The 14,969-nt window shown below is 39.6% G+C and overlaps 1 protein-coding gene across 2 annotated transcripts in view; it reads right to left on the minus strand.

The window, feature by feature from the left end:
* Positions 1 to 7,758, minus strand: part of LOC147328516 (equilibrative nucleobase transporter 1-like) — a 9,196-nt gene extending 1,438 nt beyond the window's left edge. Inside the window, exons 1-10 of one of the 2 annotated variants that reach the window (XM_086296941.1) lie at positions 7,617 to 7,758; positions 6,611 to 6,854; positions 6,378 to 6,507; positions 4,828 to 4,874; positions 3,642 to 3,718; positions 3,438 to 3,530; positions 2,423 to 2,562; positions 507 to 616; positions 178 to 321; positions 1 to 91 (exon numbers count right to left, since the gene is read on the minus strand). The exon at positions 1 to 91 is cut by the window's left edge and continues 17 nt beyond it. In XM_086296941.1, the coding sequence (XP_086153067.1) occupies positions 1 to 91; positions 178 to 321; positions 507 to 616; positions 2,423 to 2,562; positions 3,438 to 3,530; positions 3,642 to 3,718; positions 4,828 to 4,874; positions 6,378 to 6,507; positions 6,611 to 6,791 (1,013 nt within the window). In that variant the 5' untranslated portion in view covers positions 6,792 to 6,854; positions 7,617 to 7,758. Of the gene's footprint in view, positions 92 to 177; positions 322 to 476; positions 617 to 2,422; positions 2,563 to 3,437; positions 3,531 to 3,641; positions 3,719 to 4,827; positions 4,875 to 6,377; positions 6,508 to 6,610; positions 6,855 to 7,616 lie in introns of both variants that reach the window. The other variant, XM_086296940.1, reaches the window with a different exon arrangement.
* Between the last annotated feature and the right edge of the window lie 7,211 nt (positions 7,759 to 14,969).

Here is a 14,969-nt window from a genome sequence, read left to right on the forward strand (position 1 = left end):
TTCTTGTGTCTGTCCATGATGAGTCCGTTCCAGGGGGCACACAGGATGCCACACAGCTGAGTTATTGCGAACGCATTGGTGTACTGGCTCACTGATGATTTAGGGATGGATGAGAAAACAAGAGAATGAAGTCAGACAATATCTGGATCAAAGATGATAATGAGGACAATGACTTACCCAGGTTGGAGTCACCATCAGCCAGCCGGTTCAGCATGGAGTTGAGCGTGCCAATGAAGAAGTAGTGTCTCAGCTGCATGATGGACAACCACACCAGGTGAAATATGAAGAACCTGGACTTGACACAGCTGCCGAACGACTGCACTGAACACACAAAACAGGGTGTAAAACATCAACAAATACATGCTACTTTGTTACACGTATTTGTATTTGTATTTGCCTGCAGTGGTTTCTTTGTTGGCCAAACAGTAGAAACACTTGACACAAACAGTTTTGGATGGTAAAGTGGCTATAAGAACCTTTTTCTGTGTTTTGAGCCTCTGTCCTACCCTCGGGTGCCAGCGACGTGTTCTCCATCTCAGGGGATTCCTGTGTCGGCGGACCTTCCTTTATCTCAGTCTCCTCCACAGTGTCAGTGTTTCCCTTTCCACAGTTTATCCTGAACGTCAGAAAAAAGTGTGATTAACAAATGAATGCACATTCAAAATCAACGTTGCACTGATCACTTTTGTTCTTTTGTTAGTGACTCAGAATTATTAAAAATCAAAAGGTTTATGCTCGTCATCTGTGGTGAAAGATGAAGAAAACAAAGAAAGTGTTGTGACAGGGAAAGCGGAAAGCAAGTGGAGAACATATACCACCTGATCTGTTCCCTGAAGATCAGGACCTCACTGCTCACTCACTCATTAACCAAGAAAATTGGGTTTAAATAATGACATCCAGCATGGAAAACTTCTTTTTTGCTTGGTTTTTGTACTAGTGAAACAATAAAGCACCTTTTCCATTGGTACCTATTTGGATTTAGTCGCCACAGCTCCACTTGGATGGACTGCGTTAAAAGTCCACTTCTTTACGGCACCTTCTTTAAACCACGTTACCCATGATGCACCTCAGCATTGTACTTCCATTTGGGAACGTGTTCAGTGCGGTTCTGCACAGGTGTGTTGGAGGAGTAACGTATTTACTTGTGTGAGTTAATACTATGTGCGTGCTTACCACCTGACCACACACGCACTCACACCCCCTTTACATTTAAATATATTGTAATTCAATCACATTCCCACAAATGCTGTTCATCTGGTTTATGCCATCTGCCATCTCCTTCATTAAATTTGTTTGAACTACATCACTGTGGAGTACCATTCCTTCTTACCGAGGATGACACAGTTCAATTCAATTCAATTTTATTCATATAGCGCCAAATCACAACAAAAGTCGCCTCAAGGTGCTTTATATTGTACAGTAGATACAGAGAAAAGCCCAACAATCACATGACCCCCTATGAGCAAGCACTTTGGCGACAGTGGGAAGGAAAAACTCCCTTTTAACAGGAAGAAACTGGCAGAACCAGGCTCAGGGAGGGGCGGGGCCATCTGCTGCGACTGGTTGGGGTGAGAGAAGGAAAACAGGATAAAGACATGTTGTGGAAGAGAGACAGAGGTTAATAACAGGTATGATTCAGTGCAGAGAGGTCTATTAACACATAGTGAGTGAGAAAGGTGACTGGAAAGGAAAAACCTGCCTACGTCTATTGCAGCATAACTAAGGGAGGATTCAGGGTCACCTGGTCCAGCCCTAACTATATGCTTTAGCAAAAAGGAAAGTTTTAAGCCTAATCTTCAAAGTAGACATAGTGTCTGTCTCCCGAATCCAAACTGAAAGCTGGTTCCACAGAAGAGGGGCCTGAAAACTGAAGGCTCTGCCTCCCAGTTGAAGCGTGATCGGCAATCAGTGCAAACATATATTACAGACTGGTTTTCCATTACTATCCAATACCATCTAATGTGTATGGTCATCTTCACAGCAACGTAGGCAAGCATCCCATGACATAATTATGACGTATGCGACACGAACACTACAACAAAGGTGGAGGTTGGTGATGATATACCTACCGTTGTTGTTGTAGCCATTTCCCTCGTTCTGGGATTTAAAAAATGGTGGTTTTGATTTTCACGAACAACAACAAGAATTAGAAAAATATATACTTCTGAATTCAATCACTACACCATCCAAATGCTACGTCCACTTTAAATTAAAAAGGTAAAAGACTTCAACTTTGTCAGTAATATTTTGTATTTGATTCCTTATTTAGGTAGTTTTTCACAGAATAAGAACAAATTACACAAAAACATGTTAATAATACTGAATTTGTGCTTGAAATATGTGTTTAAGTACAGATTTTGTGTGTATCAAAGACGCCCACTGTCTTTATGACCTGAATGGCAAAAACCTATCATGCTCTCACCCGTAGGTGTAGTTTTCAGGCAGAGTGTAGGGGATGTGGGTTTTTGGCATCAGCAGGAAAGTTCTCGCCACGTGAATGCTGCTGCAGATGGTCAGGAAAATGAAAGAGTAGTGGAGAGAGATTCCCTGTTCGTACAGAATCTGCAGGGGAAAAAAAGGTCACTTATATATATATATATATAGGTGGATGCTGACACAGGTGGCTATCTTCCCACCTCCACTAATTTAAGTCGCTATGCTAGGCCTCTGATATGTGTGTGGCTCTGACCAATGAAATGGCGTGCTGTGTCTTACAGCCAATCCAAGAGGCCTTTGCTTAAATTTTGATAAATGCAATTCTAGTAGGCGGCGCTATCTAGATACCATCTCTTCTGTTTAAGGAGGATGTGGTTCTGTTGGTTTGTTGGATGATCACCAGCTCTTACTGGGGCAGCTGAAGCAGGAGTGAGAATTAGCACCTGGAAGTTTGAGGCCATGGTCTATAGTTGGAGATGGGTGGATTGCACATTGCTGTACCAAGTATCTCAGGGTTTTGAACAGTCTGTCTTTAGGGTAGACAGACTGGTGAAAGGTCCGCAGTGACTGGATACCATGCTAGTCTTTTATGGTGAAGAGAGCTGGGTGTGAAGGAAAAACTTTCAATATGCTGACTGCTCTATGTTCCCATCCTCACCTTGGGCATAAGCTGAGAGTAATGACCGACAAAACAGGATGAGCTGCTTCAGTAGGGAGCCTGGGCTCTCCTTTAGAGATAGGGAGAAGTGGGTCATTCAGGACTGGATGAAGGGATGTAAATTCTAATATTTTATTTATATAGTATTCAGCACAAATTCACAGTTATATTTGTTGGTGCACCAGTACAGCTATGGGATGCAGCTTGTTTCCACCTTTTTTTTTTGCCAAATAAGAATAAAACTGCACTTCAGTAAAGTAGTAGTGGCACTAGTGTGGGGACAGTGTTGTTTTATCCATCTAATGTGTGTGACAAATATGAGTGTAGCAATTATCAGTCCCACCTTAACGATGAGAAGCACAGCAGAGGAGGAGTCAAAGGCACCATTGTAGAAGGTGATGATGGTGGAGCGATGAGCAGGGAACAGGTTGCCCACCTTTCCGTCACACAGATACACGGATCATCAGGACAAAATATGTTTGATAGTTTAGAAGTGGCTCAAGTGTATTTCTGTTTAGGAACAGAAACTTTCTACAGGTGTAGTTACCTGCATGTTAGTTATGAGCAGTAGGACTCCACCCACAGCAAGGAGAGACAGGGCGGGGTAAAGCAGATTTGAAAATTCTACAAGACACAGAAATACAAACATTAGGAATGTGATGTTGCACAATATTAAAGGCAGTTAGAGTTAAAACTCCAGAGTCACGGTGTAGAGAGCAGCAGAGCAGCAGAAGTGCTGACGAGCAGTTAAAATGCTGAATAATCATGTTTGAAAACAAACTTTTTGCTTTCCCCAGCAGCAGTAAAGGGTTACAGTCAGGGATGGATTCAGTGACCCTGAACCTTTAAACTTTCTATAGGTCAGGCTGATGGGGCGTTTTGTTGTTCGTGGTCTCTCTGTGCCCTCATTCTCTCTCTCTTCTCTTTTCCCCCTATTCCACAAACATCGAGGCTGAGCCTGTTTCTGCCGGAGGACTTTTCCCATTAAAAGGGAACACTTGCCTGTAAACAGGCGACAGCCTGATTTGTTAAGCTTTCTCTCTAATATTGTAGAGTATTCACATTGCGCCTTAAGATAACTGCTGTTGTGATACGATATAAATGAGACTGAAATCAAATGCCAATGGCTATACTGGAAAATAAAGAACACGCGTTAAATATGTTAATGACCAGAATTATGCACAGTTGTGCATAATTCTCACAGTGATTGTGATTATTTTACTGGGATTCATCATATACAAGGAGTGTTACAGTGACTACGTCATCAGGCATGTAGTGAAAACAACTTTTACCTGTTTTCTGTCATTCGTGTTTGGTATGGACCGAGCAGTAGCTGAGGAGATGAAACCTGCTTTGTGCTTAAGATGAGAAAGCCAACACAGCTGCTCTTTTTTAAAAAACAAAGGTGATTCTTTCACAGGCTTGTCCACAAGAATATGAAATGTGAGGCCAACACTGGCTAGCACATGCAAGTTATACTACTAACTGCTAATTAGCTAAAATGGTGTTGTCACAATAGCTAGGGTGTTCAATTTCTACACTTCAGCACACAGAATAAGCTTTCAGGTATTCAAATAAACCCAACACAATGTGACCAGAACACGAAATTCCCACAAGGAAGGGATTATGGAAAAGGTGGAAATTATGAGACAGAGGTGAAAGGTGAATCTAATAAAAACAAAAAAAAGACTCATAAATATGTGTTTTCTAATAATCGTAACCTGTGCACCTACCTGGGCTAGAGAGGGCCACCAGCAATGTACCGCCACTAAAAAGGGCTCTGGAGAGGGAAAAGTATCATAAGGACACATAAAAGTTTCTGTTTTTGCCATCAGACATCAGCTACGAGGAGCAGAGTTCCTATGAGGGAGCATTGAGACATTGGTTGGTGGCCTTAGGGTGATTTTGGCCTGCAGCGAAGTCGCCTTGAGCGTTAACAGACATAAGCTGGCAAGGTTTTCTGAATCCACTCAAACTGTCCATTCTCCCCTCAGATACCACATAAGCTCATGCATGTAGCCTCTCTCGACAGGACGATGAAACGTGGAAGAGAGTGAAAAACTTAACAGAAAAGTCTAGATGCAGCTTAATGCTGAAAAACAAGTACCAATCAGGGGGCAGCATAGTTAAAAACAGCAGCATAAATACACAAAACAACTGAGTTTTGTGTAAGTAGTTTTTGTATATATAGCAAAAGTTGACCTTGAAAAGGCTTGTTGGTCTGTACCAAATCTTGTATTTTGTAATCTGAATAAATTGCTCTTCAAATGAACACTGACTAAAGAAATAATCTGGCACGATTTCCATTAACATTAGAACAATATAATCTGGTACTGACAATTAACTACCTATTTTATTTAAAAATCAAGTAGTGACTCAACAACACTCATTAATTCCTAAATTGTGTAATAATTCTTGTTGCGCATGTTTTACAAAGTTACAGACTTTCTCTGCGTCTCTCCACATGTTTGAGTATAAATCATCTGACAGGAAGTAAAAGATGAATTTGACTGAATAACTGCATATTTTACCAAATTTTCTATAAATAATCTCATTGAAATTAATTACTGAGATTCTCTAACCCAAATCTCACAATATAATCTCATACTCTCCTGATCACTGCAATAAATAAGAAACTTAAGTGATAACATGTTACACCAAAGCTCTAAAGCAAATCTGCATTGCTAAGTGTTCCAGCAATGATTAACATAACAGGTTTGGAATAACAAATGTTTTCTCATGGGAGATGGATTATTTGAATATTGTGAGGTAGATGATTTCATAGTACGCGCCTTGGGGCAGCTATAGTATGTGATTGTGTGATTTCGTGGTATATAAACATAACTGAGTTTTTTTGGACATTTTTTTGTAACCTGTGCAGAGAAAAAGTTCATTTACTAAAAAAGAAAATAAATAAAGTGTTACCTATTGATCCGGACTCTGAACCAGATTAAACCATTAACATTACCAAGTATTAGTACTGATACTAGAAACTGTCAAATATATTTTGGGGTTGAATGAGGTGGGTTCTGTTTCAGTCTAATCTCTGCGCCTTGTTTTACCATGTACTAATCTTAACTAATCTCAGACTTTTTGTGTTTCTTTGCTGAAACTAATTGGCAGACAAGGTTTTTTTTTATTCTGCTGGAGGTCTGACCTACAAAGGTATCATAGTTTACTTATAAAATATTGTTGATTAACAACATTTTGGGCAAACAGCAAGAAATAGTTAACAATTGTGTGTTTGGGTCTGCAGCCCAGACGTATTTCAGCACTGACTTACATTGCCAGCAGTCTGGTCAGCAGTGTGCCACAGTGATCAAATATGTAGCCATTTAATAGAGTCAGGAAGTTGTTGAGGAAGGAGGCCACAGTAAAAACCAGCGAGAACTGCTCATCCTGACCACTACAGTCTGGAAGAAAAACAAACAGAAACACACACAAATATATCTGAAACCTGCTTCTGTGGTGTCCTGGATGAGTGTCCTGTCCAATCTAAACTCCAGAGTTGCTCACCTTTACTATCCGTTGTGCTGTTAGTGTCGACACACAGCCAACCAAAGTATTCCTCTTTCTTCAGCACAAACACCAGGGAGGCATGGCCAAACACCAGGCCGGCAAATAACAGACACTCCAGCAACCCCGTGATCAGGGTCAGCCAGTAGCGCAGGCTGTAACCAACTACAGTTCCCTGCATTTTTCACTTCGTCTTTCCAGCTCACACAAAGGTCAAACAGAACTTCTAGACAGATCTCTGTTCCTAAACCATGGAATAAAAAAATAACAGGTATACTTTTTCAGTTTTACATGCCTGAAATACAGCAAAAACTGTTCAAGAAGTGATCACGAACGCAAGAGGGAGCAACATCTGTGTGAGCATGGGCAGTATATGAACTGAAGGCTAAAGATGATAAAAAATAAAGTTAACATTTTCTCATAGAAATACTGAATGTTCATCAAAATTCATTGTGCAATGTGAAATGTTGCAATGTACACAATCACGGCAGCACTGGCTCTCTCATTTGCTTTATTTTCCCTAAAAGCCTTCCACACATTCATCTTAGTTTCACTTCATATTTGTTACTTGGTGCTCCATGCCCCACCTGCCACAGCAGGTTCAGAACCACCACATGAGAGGGAACCACAGTGTGGCATCTATACTAACTTGAACCCCGTAGGTTAAGATTTTACATACAAACAAATAGTAGCTGCACACAAAAAAGCCACAATCAATTTCATCTTAACTCATTAGAATAGAATAGAATAGAATAGAATAGAATAGAATAGAATAGAATGATCCTTTAATTGTCCCACAAGGGGAAATTTGGTTGTAACAGCAGCCAAAAAGACACATATACAAACAAACAGTACACAGGACACAGAACAGAAACATACACAATTTTTCTTACATATTTACTAATTAATAACCAGATTAGCAATAACTCCACTTTTCCTTAAAACAGTTCCATACTTTTGTTAAATAAAACTGACTACAATAACACTGTGATGAACACACTTTTACCTTAATGTTTCCCAGTGAGTTTATTTGCATGGTGTATATGGTCCATTTATATTCTCCTCAAGTTAAACTCATTCTGCAAAGCGCAGAGACTACAGACAGGGCAACAGTTATCACCAAGGGGTGGTGGCTGTAATCCAGATTAATCCCGATAATCTACGTAATGACATATGGCACTACACAGACAAGAACGCTCCAAATGTGACCATTAAAACACGATTATTCAAGAAATTTATCACAGTGTGAGGTTTAATAGCATAAATACTTGTATAAAACACAAATATACGTCCAGTTTTCTATGCAGAGGCAAATAATTAACTCATTTTAGTAGAAATCCAACAAAACATGTTTCTAAGCGCTGACCCTCATGAAAAAGAAAAGAAACAATGCTTACCCCATAACCTCTGGGTAATCCACACATGAGACTCTGTGGGGCCATGATGCATCTTGCACCCGATAAGCAGCGTTTAATGGGCAGAGAGCTTTACTCTCTGTTTATAGATGCAGCTTTAATCCCAGACAGACGGACACAGGGCGGGAAACCACGTTTATACACTGATTCCAGTATCAGTCTAATTATGAGTTATAAACGAATCTAACGGACATGCAGTCCAGCCTGTTGACAGGTTTTCTCCCTGCTTCATTTGGAGCTCGTTTTAAATAAAAATCAGCCTTAGGATCTTACTGCAGGTAAAACAAGAAAACCCATTTTCTTTCAGAATGCCCTTACTCAAATATAATCTGCTATTAATGCATATTTCACACTTTTTAACATGCCCTGTGGCTATGAAAAATAAAGGTCAGCACTCATCTTATGGTGTAATTTCCAAACATTTCCTGTGTAATTTTGGTGGGTACAGCCAAACAAAGGATATAACATATGATATTCCAAGTATTTTTTTTAATTAATGAGTAAGGCTGTTCGATATAGCGATATATATCGGGTGACGATATAAAAACGTCTATCGTTTCATTTTACGCTATTGTTTGTTTCGTGGTGTTGCAAAATAAGCTGTTTACGGCAATATTTTTTCACCGTTTTGATGGTCACTGTAGTGGCTATATTAATTTCTTAAAGTTCTCTCTTTCTCTTATATTTAATATAACCACACTGGGCTACACCGCCAGTGTGGTATATATTATACTGTTGATGTGGTGAAATTTTCCTGAAGATCTACTACAAGAAGCTCATCACTGATATGCCACCCTGTGAGTTTTTCTGAATTTTAACTTAAAATGAATATAAGGGTTTTAATAAAAGTTAAATATGAAATACCTCTCACACTTGCGTCCACTCATATTTTCACTTCCTGCTATTGAATGTAACTCACTGCGGTTGGGGGCTCTGTTGGCTCTCAGGTGACTGTTTCCTTGCGGCTGCGTGCAGTGTTGGTGCTGTGTTGGTGCTGTTTGCGCTTAGTTCTGAAGCTGTCAATAAGAAACGAACATGGTGACTCATTATGGGTCAGTTAACTATTAGTGGTGTTTCAAGGCTTTTGTGTGTATTTGGAGTGTGGGGGGTGGGGGCAATGATTCATAATGTTGTTACATTGTTACAAAACCTGTACAGCTGAAACTGTAGAGAATATTTTTTCCATCAGTTGGACTCTAGTCACAGATACTTTTTGTTTCCCAGTGTCAGGTGGCCTTAACACTTTGTATATGACTGTGTAGCATTTGAAATGTATAGCCAGCAGCTTGTGATTTTGATATTTTTTTAATGTAATTTGCAAGAAAATACACATCTTTTGATTGTATTGAAGATTTAAGATTGGTTGAGCCTCATCGGATTTTCTGTTTTTTAATTTTGCTGCAGCTTTCTTGTAATGGTTGCTTTACTACATAGCACTACACCTCTGATTATAACCAAGGTTTGCAGAAGAGCATGCATGAATGCAAAAAACATTAAACCTTAACGTCACACCAGCTGAAAACTGCACCAGAAATGGACAACAGAAGACTGAAAAATTGTTGCCGTTTTCCCACAGTCTTCACATACTATACAGGTTTAAGGCACCTCTGCATTGTTTTCATTGGTTCTCATGGAAGATAAGTGTCTCAAAGGGTAAATTTGGCTTTGAAAACAGATTACATACTAGCATAAGGCAAAAAAACAACAAAAAAACAGGGAGCTTAAGCTGGCCTGATTACCACATTGACCAACAACAATCTGTTGGGAAGTTGTAACTCCAAATGGTGCTTAAAAATAAAAGAAATATTTACCAGAAAGCAAGTGTGACAGGTGAGAAATGGGAACTGGGGAGGCACCGCCACTGGGTGGAGCTTGTGCAAGAGCCAGCAATAGCAATAGAAAGAAGAAGAAGAAGAAGAAGGGGAAAAAAATCTCTCATCTACTGATCGGAAGGTTGGTGGTTCGATCCTTGGCTCCTCCAGTCTGCATGTCAAGTATCCTTGGGCAAGATACTAACCCCAAGTTGCTCTCTGATGCATCCATTGGAGTGCGAATGTACTTAGAAAGCACTATGTATAGAGAAAGTGCTTGTGAGAATGGGTGTGATTGGGTGAATGTGGCATGCTGTATAGAGTGCTTTGAGTACACTGGGAGAGTAGAAAAGCGCTATATAAGAACCAGTCCATTTTTACCATTTAATAACCCCTGTCCATGAACTACCCCGGCCTTAAAGCTCTCCAACTACTTGGTGCTCTGTGCTGCAGTTTGGCACAGTATTTAGAAGCTTTTAGTAAACTTTAAAAAAAAAACCTAATAATAATAATAACAATAATAATAATAATGAAATACAATGACCCAGCCTAGAAGTAATGAATGCATGAGCTAGAGACCTGGTTAAGCTCACTTGGCTGAGCAAGTGACTCACAAAGTCACTTACTGTAAGTGTGCAGGGTTTACACCTCGTGAGTCACTTGCAAAGGCCCTGGTTTAAAATTGCCCTAGGCCAGGGGTCGGCAACCTTTCTGATGACGAGTGCCATTTAGAATTTCCTCAGAGGCCAGTGTGCCATATGATTGCATTAGCAATAAATTTAAAAACGGTCTGTATTAATAGTTACACACTATATAGAACCACTTTATAGAATTATATTTGTTCGCAGATGTTGGCAGCTATCAGCGAATAGTTATCAGCTATTTCGAAACAAAAAAAAGACACTTTTTATCAATAACAAGAACTCCATAACAGCAAATGAACTGTACGACAGAAAATACAAACGCTATTTATGGTCTCCTCACAACAATGATAAGTAAAATAAACTGGGCCAATATGGCATGTTTGTTAATACAGGGATACACATGTTAATGTGATCTCTGGTCTCCCACTCAGAGACACAGGTCTCCGAGTGTCCAGCATTCAGAGGCTACCCGAGGACTCATGTGAGAGAAAATCTGCTCACACAGACATGTAGAGCCAAATACTGTCAATAAGGCCTCTGCAATGTTCTGAAGACAGTTAAACTTGTCAGTAGTGATGTCCAGCAGGTGAAAATGCAGCTCCATGAATATGCACACGCTGTGAATTCCAGCTGCTTCAATGTTGCATTAACTGGCATTAACTCAGCCAGTTAATGCGAGACAAATCTAGCTGCTCATTAAAGATTTCTGGTTTGATCAGAAAATAAAACATTGGTCCATACTCCTGAAACTCCCAAAAAAAAAATGCATTGTGTCTCGAGTCTACAGATGTATCCGTGTATTTCCGTGGTGCTGATGCTGTGCTGAGCGGACAGCTCCTGAAGCTTTTGAAGTGTCGGAATGTGGAAATCTAACAACATCCCTCTTACCAGTAGGCTAAGTTATTTTTAGCCAATTACAAGTTGAATATGGTAGTTGGGGTTGTTAGTTAAGATACCGTCATTAAGAAGCAGCACAACTAATGTGTTTATGCGAGCTAATTTGGAGGGGCACTGCTGGCGCGGCCATTTATTTTTTAATGCACCTTCTCAGATTAATTCACTGCGTGTCGTGCCCAGGGCTGCACTGGGACAAAAAATCGGCCCGGCCATTTTGACTAGAGACCGGCCCACCAGGTATTAAAGCCATAAAGCCTTTGAATGAAAACAAACGTTGCTGTGACAGTGATGTACAGTCTTGTTGGTATATGTATGATTTCTATACATTTTACGTCAGATAAAAACTTTGGTTGTAAGCTTCAGATAATTATTTAATAACAGACAGACATTTTAAATGATAATAAGAAAGTATTTCTTTGTGCCCCCCTTTCCCTGTTAATGCCTACCTGGCCCCCTGGCAAAACTTTGCTAGATCCGCCCCTGCACAGTTACCAGGTGTCAGCTACATAGAAAAGGATCCTGGTGTTATTTGTCTCTCAGAAACAGTTCACAACTTCCCTTCAACTCATTCATGTCACCTAAAAGATAAACCTGTTTCTTCATCACCTGTTCAGCTCTGATGATTCAGTAAGGACATCTCCTGGTTTCATCTTCATGTTTCCTTCTCACCAGATAACCAAACCAATATCATGACCAGCAGCTTTTACAGCTGTGGCTCCAGCAAACATCAGCTGATACTAGAAATTAATTGGTGCTGTTGTTTAGAGCGACATCCTGCGGTTTCCTCTTTCTGGTGCAAAGTGGGCGATAAACAAACAAGAGAGACGGGACTTGCGCCAGAAAAGCCGATCAGCTGATCAATTGATCAGTTTTATGATTGAAGTAGCAACAGGAGAGAGAGGGGAGAAAATGTGAGAAGAAGAGGCAGCTGTGCAGCGTAATGACAGAATAAATCCATCTTTGTGTCTTTTTCCTTTCTAGCTGAAGTACGGGACAAACTGTGTTCCTTTTCAGCTCAATATGAAATACGGAATATTTTCTCTGACGATTCCTTCTTTTTACAGGACGGTTGGCAACTCTACTAACTAACCTTATGAATAAAATAAAGTTCGCTATACAGTGCTGGTGAAAACTGTCATGCTAGCTATAGGCAGTACGACTTATTGTAACTGACTGTAAAAAGTCAGCACAACGAAAATAAACTCCACCTAAACTTTGTTTATATCTGACCCAGATAGACTGCAGGTCATAACTTCTTACCCGAAGTTCAGTTCACCTGACACTCGGACCGATGCTGCCTCGGGCGTATGGATGTTGGCGCTCACAGTGCCCTAATGTTTCATCAAGGCTGGTTGACTTGTCAGGGAGGAAATAGGGAAAATGCTAAAATACATAGGCTTTAATCATACATCGTATAGCATCAATGTCCAGATTAAGAAAAATTCAGTCGTACATATTTGTTCAATAAGCATGTTGAAGGACAGGTCCTGGTCAAAAATGACTCCAGGATTGCTGGAGGCCAAAGTAATCTAGAATAAATATCTGGTTAGACACCATGTTTCTAAGATTTTTAGAATGAAGTACAATAAGTTTAGTTTTCTTTGAAGTTAGGAGAAGAAAAATATTCCAGGTCTTTATGTCATTAAGACATGTCTGTACTTATGCTGACTAATGCTCTACATCATTTGACTTCATTAATAAATAAAACTTGGTATCATCTGCACATCAGTGAAAATGTATGCAGTGTTTTCTAATAATATTGTCTCACACAAGCATGAAAATAGCTCTGGTCTCAACATGGAACTCTGTGGAATGAATTCTATCGTTGATTTAAACTAGCAGAGCACATTTCTTTGAATTCATTTTAATAATATTGGTTAGACTGTAAGATAATTATGCATAACCTTCACTAGTGAGGTTTCAGTGTTATGATGAATCCTAAACCCTGACTAAAACTCTTCAAATAAAATTATCATGTCAATTGAGGGTGTGTGGCAGGCAGGACGAGGACCTGAATGCAGGGTTCAAACAAAAGGTTGAACTCAAAACGGCAGCTTTATTTGCTGGAGAAAACTAAGACATTGAATACAAAAACTAGTGATGGCCCGCTTGAAGCTGACGCTCCGGTGTGTGTGTCAAAAAAATCAACACACTGCTTCAGAAGCACTGTGTCGAAGCTTGATTCGTTTAGCCACAGTCACGTGATCAGTGACGCCCGAAGCTTCATTTAGAACCTAACTGCTTCAGTATCTGATTCAATGGTTTAAAAGGAAGCGAATCATTCGCGGGATTTGTGGACTGTTTTGATGGCGACAGATAGCAAACCACTGATATTTTTACTGAGAGATTTGGAGCCAGCGAGGAATAGAGGAGTTTCTGTTGCGTGGGAGTATTTTGAGTTGATTTTGGTCAATCGGGTGGGTTTTCCAGCTTTGTGTTCTTGTTGTTTGCTTTTGTTTTGTGCGTGTTTATTTTTTCTGACAACAGGAAAAACTTAAAATGTCAAAAATCTGCTTTTCATAATATAAATATCATTAAATAACTTTAGAAAGACTTCTATTTGACTCTTTATATTTAATGTTATAAAATATATATTTTATGTTTTAAATAATCTTAAGCTGTTAGTCTGCAAAATGTGCAGCAATTTAATTTATTTATTCTCATTAGCTGATAGTTTGTGGGGCCCAGTTAGACTGTATAACTGCATCTCTACCAGTTTCTGTGCACTCCAGCCTCTTCTGTGCCATGTGAAGGGATTTTCCTTAAGGCAGGAGAAATTATCTCCACAAAAAGGAACAGGTTCGGCCATCGCACAGTGGAACTAATTTTCTTCTTAAATACAAATGGAAAGGGTTACCTTAAATGCATCACGTTAATTTGCAAGTTCATAAGCATTTTCCCTTTCTAGTTCACAATCAATTCTACCCCCAGGTCAAAAATATGTATAGGAAAATTTCCCTAATGTAAAATTATTTATAAAAATACCCGTCTAGCGATTAACTGCATAAGTACATGGAGGCGGGACCTCACAGCAGAAGCCTACTCCATAATGTGTTGTACATTATTATATGTATATTATATGTAACGTGGTATTTTTCATTATTGTATTTACCAACATCAAGAAGTCACAAGCAAAGAAAGACCACACCATGGTGCATGTTTAAACAAGGAAAGTTTACTGGTCAAAATTATTTATTAAAGAAATAAACAACATTTTTGTCACCCCAACAAATACACGTTTAAAGCAACACAACAGCAGCCCAATATCAGACAGAATTCCACTCTGTAGAGTGGGCAATCATTGCAGTTGGTTTTATTTTGTGGATTCAAGCTGCTCTTCATATTTTTGCCCACCAGATGTCACCAGAGAGGATTGTGTTGAAAAGCTTCGAGTAATGAACCATTTTTCAATACAAGCTTCAATGCTTCAGAAAGCTTCATTTGGCCATCACTAACAAAAACTAACCAGGAAGTTGAAACAAGAAACTAGGAACTGTCATGAGCATGGTGGAGACAGGGAGCAACGACGGCATACAACACAACAAGGGGCAGTGGAAAACACAGGGCTTAAATACACATGGGAGTAACGAGG

Source organism: Aulonocara sp. 'chitande type north' Nkhata Bay, linkage group LG6 (genome assembly GCF_057382095.1).
Source record: "Aulonocara sp. 'chitande type north' Nkhata Bay isolate Kocher_YH1m ecotype deep benthic linkage group LG6, A_spYH_male_GT1.1, whole genome shotgun sequence".
NCBI lineage: Eukaryota > Metazoa > Chordata > Actinopteri > Cichliformes > Cichlidae > Aulonocara > Aulonocara sp. 'chitande type north' Nkhata Bay.